Below are 7,891 nucleotides of genomic sequence, written 5' to 3'. Positions count from 1 at the left end.
TTTCTCTGTGGCTTTGGAGCCTGTCCTGGAACTAGCTCTGTAGACCAGGCTGGTCTCGAACTCACAGAGATCCACCTGTCTCTGCCTCCCGAGTGCTGATTAAAGTGGGATTAAAGGCGTGCGCCACCACCGCCCGGCCTCTCTCGAGTTTCTTGTTGAGCAGGCTGTCCTCTAACTCCCAGCCTTCATGCCTTCACCTCCCAGGAGCCAGGGTGGCGGAGGCTCTGCCCTCTCACCTCATACTTCTTCATGCAGCTCTCCAGCTCTGCCTGCGTGAGCTGTGGCGAATGCTCCTCCTCTGGTGGGTCGATCCATGAGGACCTGTTGTTCCTCCTCTGTCTCCCAGCCGTGTCCCCGGAGCTGGTCTCTGGGTCTCCACCTCCATCAGGACCCTGGTCGCGGCCCTCACCACTAGCACGACGGAGCAAGATGGTCGGGGGCTCTGGCCCAGGGCTGCCGGGAGGCCCCTCTGGCTCATCATCTTCCTCGGCCAGAGTAAACACGCCAGGCTCCAGCCCTTTCTCCACCATGGTGGGGCTCCCCTCTTCCAGGAGGCCATCAGGACCCGGGCCTGGCTTGCGTCGCCCTGCGCCCCTCTCCGCAAAGCTGACCTTCTTAAGGCGCAGCCCGCAGTCCAGGAGGCCGCCTTCCTCGCCCTCGTCCTCCTCGTCCTCCTCATCCTCCTCGTCTTCTTCCTCCTCCTCCTCCTTGCCACCCCGAGGCCCATCTGGGACCTCTCCGCCTTCCCCTGCCGGCCTCCGCTCCACCGCTGTCTCTTCCTCTTCCTCTGGCGCCCCGCAGCCTCCACCCAAACACCTGTGGCTCCCTGCTCCTCCCTCATCAGCCTGGGCCTCCAGGTGCCCTCGGGGGTCAGGGCGCAAGGGGTTCAGCAGGCCCAGCAGGGCCCGGGCCAGTTCCCTGATGGCGCGCAGGCCCAGCTCCCCGCGGCCCAGCCTGCGATACAGGTGCGGCTGCAGCACCTCGCGCACATTCTGCAGCAGCTGCCGAGTGATGAGCAGAGTGGCCAGCATCTGCGGACAGAAAGAGGCCACGTGGGGCGGGGCGAGCCGAGCACCGTAGGGTCACACCCTCGAAGACGCGTAAGCCCTTCCAGGTGGCTCCTGCAGCCCCTGGACAACCCTGGGCTTAAGACCGCAGCTCAGCCCCAGAGACACAGCCAACCAGCGGACTGGCCAGGAATCTCAGCTCTTCTATCTCCACCCTGCCCAGGCATTGCCTTGGGCCCTGGACACCTTGGTGGACCTTCCTCAACCTACACGGGAGACCCTTTTGCGCATGCACCCTATGCTCGCCGTGCCCCACCCGCAGCACAGCCACGCTGCCCACACCGTGGGAAGGCTCGCCACCTGCCCGTACTTTGGCCCGGGCCACGAGCAGGAAACCCCGGAGGGACAGGAGGAGCAGGCGGAACCGCAGGGCCACGAGCGGGACCAGTGCCGCCCGCAGCTGCCGCTCGAGGCTCTGGGTCAGGGACAGGAGTAGCAGGAGCTGTGGAGGGACCAACGGGACAGGTGGACGGACAGATGGGAGAGGGGAACGCGGGCAGAGAGAGGACGCACGGACAGACGGACAAAAAGGAGAGAAGGATGGAGGAGGGGAGGGAGGGGCTGGAGAGCCCTGGACCCCTTACACGGGTCCGTCCCCAGGGGGGTCAGAGTGCTGCGTCTGGGGTGCTGGGCAGGCCCTCACCTCTTTCAGGCGGTCCATGTCTTTGAGGTAGAAGCCGATGTAGAACAGACTCAAGTACGAGTTGACAAACTGGAACTGGGAGGCAGGCGGCCTGGGTCATCCTGCAGCCCCGCCTTGCGGGTCCTCCAAACCCCTCTCCCATCCTCCTAGCCTCTTTGGACATGAGTGTTTACTCACCAAGACGACTTTGATGATAAGGTGCCTCTCGTAGGTGCTCTCTAGCCGGTAGTTCTCTAGGGGCCGAGGAGGTGAATGAGGGGACACTCTGCCCCTCCCGAGAGCTATGGGGATCCCCAGGACGGTGGGGACTTCCCCTGCCTGCACATACCCATGTCATTGAGCCACACAGCCAACTTCTTGTAGCCCTCAGCGCTCACACTGACCAGCAGGGCCAGCATGACCTTGGGCAGGAAGCGAACCAGGCGGGGTAGACCCTTCACGCTCAGGACCAGCTCCTAAAAGGGGCAGGACAAGGCAGGGGGCTCAGGCGAGTGAAGCTGGGCCCGGAGCTCAGTGGGCAGAGGGTAGGGCAAGGGTGGGGGCTGTGGGCTTACCTGCAACTGGAAGCAGCCAAGCATCAGCACAAAGACACAGACAAGGCAGGCCAGGCACAGAGGCAGGCTGACGAGCAGCTGGAAGAGCAGTCGCTTCCAGGGCGGGTAGTAGAACTCCTCAGCCCGAGTGATGGGGCTGATGCGTCGGACACCCTGACAACCAGCAGAAGGGGCAGTGTGTGAGACCAGGGGCCACACCCACCTCCTGATCCTAGGAGCCCATTTCCCTTGGCCAAGCCATTTCTCTCACAAGAGACAACTCTTCTCTGCAGCCTTCTAAAAGCTCAAATCCAACCCCTTCAGGCGCACACTCTACTCTGATGGCGCCCATCACACACACCAGTGCCCTTCTTCTGCACAACACTTCTCGCCTTTCCAGCCTTGTCTGAATGTTGAGCCTCAGCCCCAGACTGACCCTGAACTGGGGTCGTGGCTCCTCCACAGCTTCCCCGGGTGAATCTAATGTCCCCCACTTGTAGGCTAACTCTGCACCCCTCCGTTTCCACTCCTCCAAGAACAGTGTCGACCAGATCACGTTGAAGAGAGCGAAGACAACACAGGAAACATCCCGGCTTGTCTGCAGGTGACAGAGGAAAGTCAAGTCAATGACACAGCCAGCCTATGGAGGAAGGCCACCCCCAGTCCTGCCCAGTACCTCCCAGTACCTGATCGGCTTCAGTAAATGTATACAAAACAGAACCAAAGACAGCAGGGTAAACCATTGCCGACGTGTAGAAGCCCAGCCAGGCAAAATACATGGCGATCTTCACCCCAAAGTAGTCACAAATGTCATCTGCCAAGGGACAAGAGAGGCTGGGTCACCTCCAAGAGTCTCCTGGGACCCCAGCCCACTCCTCAGCCATGAATCCACACCTAAAGGCTGGTTTTCACACACAGCCTGCACCCAGGACTTCATGAGACGATTCAGAATGCGCTGCTCGTGGACCGGAAACACCTGCTGTATGATGCCTCGGGCAGCCAGCTCCGGGACTGCAGGAGGAAGAGAGAGAATGATCCCTGCCTCTGCACCGTATGGACAGCCCGGGCAGCCCACCTTGTTCTGGAGCCTATAGAAGGCTGGGAATGTGGCTTGGTTGGTAGAGTGCTTGCTTAGCATACACAAAGGCCTGGGTTCCATCCCCAGCACGGCATAAGCTGGGTAAGTGGGGCCGGGAGGGGCCGGGATGACAGGGAACCAGGAGGGTTTCAAGTCCCACTACAAAGTCCAGGTTGATCTTAAACTAACAAGCTCTCTGCCTCAGCCTCCCAGGGCCTGGGAGAACACAGGCATGTATGTCCTCACCGCGCCCGTCAAGTGTATTTTAGGATTTAACCCCCATTTCTGGCCCTGAATGTCTAAGAAATGACAGGCTGGTATAGAAACGTGAACCTCTGAGAACTGGTTTCCCAGTAGGCCTCACCACCTAGCATATGGGTGCTGTCCGTGGTCCTGCTGGCACCTTCTCTCACCTGGACCGCCTCTCCCATTCTTGCACCAGGTGCCCGGCGGAGGTCACGCCCATTGGATTCTTTGGAAGCCCAACTTCTTCCTACCCTCTTCCTAGCCCGTAAGCTCCGCCCTCCTACACCTATCTTCTAACAGACACGCCCAGCTCTCCGTAGGTAATTGGAAGGCCGGCTCGCCCTGCTCACTGATTGGCTGGTCCTCCAAGAAGCGCACGTTGTGCAGCGCCTCCCCCTGCTTGGCCCGTAGGTTCTGCAACCAGAAGCGGATGATGCTCTGTCGCTCCTGTGGGGAGACGGGTGTGAGCTTGGCACGGAGGGCCGTGGGTGCAGAGACGCGGGCACAGGGCGGTCACCTGCGATGTAAAAAAGCGCAGCTCGCTCTCCACATTCTCGTAGATGAAGTCCTCTTCGCAGGAGAAGCTGCGGGTGCCCCCGCCAAACTCGGCCTTCACTGCCTTTCGCAGACCCAGCTCATCGGCCCCCCGGAGCAAGCTGTGGGCAGGACAGGGCACAGAAGGTTCGCATCACCAAGCTAAGGACGATTCGCGAGCCATATCTTAGGACAAACGAATAGTGGGCACAGTTGGCCCTCAGAAAGGTGACAAGGCCAGAGGGAGGTGGAGGCAGGGCACTCGCCTCTCATATGTGGCTGTGACAAAGAAGGCATAGGCACGCGTGTGGCGGTGGTGGCGAACTTGCACGATCAGCTCGGGGATGCCCACTCGGATGTGATTCAGCAGCCATAGCAGCGTGTGGTCATCGGTGGTGTCTGCCAAGGAGCACAGGAGGGACCCACAAGTGCCCACTTTACATTTCGGCCAAAGTGGCAGAAGCTGCATCAGGGCCCAGGACAGGCAGGTGTGCATACCTGGGAAGGTCATGAGCACGTCACAGTCCTCGGTGGGTACCGTCTTCATCCATGCCTTGTGAGATACCAGGTAGCGGCCAGCCTGCAGGAGCCTCTTCCCAAATAGTTTATCTAGGGGCAGCGTGGCAGGTCCCGCTGAGATCAGGCCTCTCCGTGGCCTGACCGGCCCTCATCAGAGCTCTCGAGGGCAGAGCATCCTCAGCCTGGGCTGCTCTCCTCTCTCCACATCCCCTGCACCAGCCAGGCCCTTCCCCCTAGGTCCTGCCTTAAATCTTACTCATGGTTGAGGCCCAGTTCCGCCTCCCAAACCGCAATCAAGCACAAGCCTTGTGCGCTTCTTGGTAAGACAGTGCGGTCCTTAAAACAGCTGCTCGAACAGAGTGAAGTCCTTACCCCCATTTCACAGGTCACCAAACTGAGGCCCAGAGTGTACCCAGACGCTCAAGGTCACTTAATCCAGGTGGGATTCGAACCCAGAACTGTTCATATTACCCTGCTTCCCTGTGCTGGGAGTCTCCAGATGGCAGGGCTCACACCAGCCAGGCTGGGGCTGTCAGAGGGGCGTGTCCACGTCCCCGCAACGGGGACCCCTCAATACAAACGCTCTGCCCCAACCCCGCGCGCTGTGCCGCAGCCGCAGCCCCACGAGGAGCGGCCCCTGGGCCACACGCCAGGCTCGGGATGTGTGACCCCTATCGGCGTCCCCTGCAGCCCCAGGGCTCACCCGTGCACCTGTCCCGGTGCCATCCGCAGCTCACGTACCCAGGACTCCAGACGCAGGCGCTGCAGGCTCGCCCTCCGGCGGGGGCCTCTTCCCTCGCTCCCCCTCCAGGGTCGCGCCCCCGGCGCCCGAGGCTGCCTCGGCCATGGCGAGGACAGGGCAGGTCAGGGGCTGCAGGACGCCCGGGCGCCGGGGGGCCGCGGGCTCATGGGGACCGGAGTGGCACCACCGAGCGCGCGGGAGGAGACAAAGGCCGCTCTCGCCCGCCCGCACCGCCCGCCGTCCCTGCGCTTCACTTGATTGTCGTCCCCGCCCGAGCCAAACCTCGATTCTTCTTCCCTGAGTCCCTCAGTCCCGCCCGCCTGGCCTCTGCTTCCCGTCTCCGCCCGAGTTGTTTTCTGAGCTTCCTTCCCACCCGACCTCTTGGATCGCTGGTGCTTGTTCCCGCCCGCACTCACCCTCACAGCCTCCGTTTACCCACCCACCCACAGAGTTCACGTGGTGTGGAAGCTGAGCTGGCCGTGATTTCCTTACTGCAGGATGTGGGAGCAGGAGGATCTTGTTGAGTGGCATTTCTGAGAACAATAGCTCAACTACCACAACAGAAGTGTCAGTGAGATGGCGTGGCAGCCGATTCAGCCTGCCCCAGGGCCTTTGCAGTAGAGTTCACCTGCCTAAAACGCGCTTGTCACCCTCTGCACCCACGCCAGCCTCCACAAAGGGATCAGGATACAGGGGCCGAGTTTACTAAATATGGTCCGGAGCCTGCAGAACGGCTCCCTTCATCAAGGTACTGAGAACCTGAGTTTGTGTCCGTAATCCCGACTGTGGAGAACCTACGCCCACAAGAGCACCCCCGGCATGGCTCGCACCACCTCACACAGAGATAATGCAATAAATAGTCCGGCCGAGGGCTGAGGTGTCAGAGACTGGTCTAACCCGCACAAAACTTTGCCTTCAGTCTCCAGAGTGGCGGGCGGAGACTGCAGGGTGACGCAGTCGGTATAGCCCCGGTCTGGCTGGCACAGATCTCCCATTCCTGCACGTAGGAAGCAGAAAGATCCGTATTTCAAAGCGATCCTCCGCTACATAGCAAGTCCATGGCCACTGTGGGCTATACTAGACCTTGCGTCCTAAAAGGATGGACCAAGCTGGAGAGATGGCTGCGCACTTGAGCTCTTCCAGAGGACCAGAGTTCGGGTCCCACACCCTGTAACTCCAGTACCAGGAGCTATGACAACCTCTTCCGGCCTCTGAATAAACCTAACACAGAGAGTACACATTCGTAAATAAAAATAAAAAATAGATCTTAAAAAATAACCCTACTGGATGGTGACACACTTTTAATCCCAGCATTCAGGAGGCAGAGGCAGGCAGCTCTCTGAGTTCAAGGCCAGCCTGCTCTACTGAGGGAGTTCCAGGATGTTACACAGGGAAATCCCGTCTTGGGAAGAAAGAAAGAAAGAAAGAAAGAAAGAAAGAAAGAAAGAAAGGAAGGAAGGAAGGAAAAGAAAGGCTGCTTTTCTGAAACTTGCATGAGTGGGGGGTTGCTGGGGAGGGGGAAGCCCAACAAAGTCCAGCTTGCTGGGGAAATGCTCGCTCTTGCAGAGGACAAGCCTCTGGCTTTAGGTGTGCTCCCTTTTTTCCGAGGCCCTGACTTTAAAAAAGAAAAATGTTTGTTTCTGAGGTTCTGACGAGTGTGTGGAGACCAGGGGACAACTTGAGAACTGATTCCCTCCCTCCACCAAGTGAGTCGGGGGGGATTGAACTCATGTCATCAGGTTTAGCAGCAAGCGCCTAACCCACTGAGCTCAGGCTCCAGGCTCCGGCCTCCCAACTTCTCCCAGTCTTGAGTGGTCCACTCTGAAGGACTGTGAGCCCAGTTTGCTTCTCGGTGCCCAGGATGTAATGGGCATTTGTTGTAAACGTGTTAAGAAGGAACCACGGGAGATGGACAACGTCACTGTTCCTGTTTCACAGCCTGCAAAGTAGGGCAGTTGAGGACCTGTGGGCTTTGCGACCTTAAGCTGCCAGGCAGCGTGTTCTTAAAGAGCGCCCGCCCGCCCGGGTCCAGAACCGGAGAATTAGCCGTGCGAGGGCGCTCCCGAGGCTCCGCCCGCCCGGTGCCAGGAATTTGAGCCTCCGCCTTCACCCCGCAATTCAGCCCTGCCCCAGGTTAACCTGAAGGTAACCCAGGGCTCCTTTCGGGAGCCACCGGCACACATCGGACCTGCGACCAACCGAGTCCTAGGAGAGAGCGAGGAAGCCAGGGCTGGAGTAGAGCCGCCTGGAGGAGGAACCAGGCCTGGAAATGGCTCCTGGCTAAAATGCTTGCCTAGGATCTGCCGCTGGCAAAGCTTGGGAAGGGGGCAGCGGAGAGATCTAAGAAGGGCCAGGAACAAACTTCCCAAAAAGTTTGGATTAGATTTTTTCACTAATCTAGGGCGTGACTTTCCCAGGAACTCATCTCAAGCACTTATTAAGATGCTTTGAGGAGTCTGTCTCTGTCTGTCTCCCCCTCTCCCCCTCTCCCCCTCTTCCCCCTCTTCCCCCCTCTCTCTGTCTCTGTCT

General features: G+C 59.6%; 1 protein-coding gene across 1 annotated transcript in view; it reads right to left on the bottom strand.

The window, feature by feature from the left end:
- Ano8 (anoctamin 8) overlaps positions 1-5,685 on the bottom strand; it is an 11,628-nt gene extending 5,943 nt beyond the window's left edge. The window contains exons 1-14 of the mRNA XM_026777716.1: positions 5,362-5,685; positions 4,600-4,710; positions 4,368-4,500; positions 4,085-4,223; positions 3,918-4,014; positions 3,138-3,254; positions 2,930-3,057; positions 2,680-2,841; positions 2,265-2,417; positions 2,039-2,165; positions 1,888-1,943; positions 1,711-1,785; positions 1,378-1,509; positions 237-1,031 (exon numbers count right to left, since the gene is read on the bottom strand). Coding sequence (XP_026633517.1) covers positions 237-1,031; positions 1,378-1,509; positions 1,711-1,785; positions 1,888-1,943; positions 2,039-2,165; positions 2,265-2,417; positions 2,680-2,841; positions 2,930-3,057; positions 3,138-3,254; positions 3,918-4,014; positions 4,085-4,223; positions 4,368-4,500; positions 4,600-4,710; positions 5,362-5,467 — 2,331 coding nt within the window. The 5' untranslated portion in view covers positions 5,468-5,685. The remainder of the gene's footprint in view (positions 1-236; positions 1,032-1,377; positions 1,510-1,710; positions 1,786-1,887; positions 1,944-2,038; positions 2,166-2,264; positions 2,418-2,679; positions 2,842-2,929; positions 3,058-3,137; positions 3,255-3,917; positions 4,015-4,084; positions 4,224-4,367; positions 4,501-4,599; positions 4,711-5,361) is intronic.
- Between the last annotated feature and the right edge of the window lie 2,206 nt (positions 5,686-7,891).

The sequence above is a fragment of the Microtus ochrogaster genome, unplaced genomic scaffold (assembly GCF_000317375.1).
Source record: "Microtus ochrogaster isolate Prairie Vole_2 unplaced genomic scaffold, MicOch1.0 UNK81, whole genome shotgun sequence".
Taxonomy (NCBI): domain Eukaryota; kingdom Metazoa; phylum Chordata; class Mammalia; order Rodentia; family Cricetidae; genus Microtus; species Microtus ochrogaster.
This window is presented reverse-complemented; position numbering and strand designations above follow the sequence as displayed.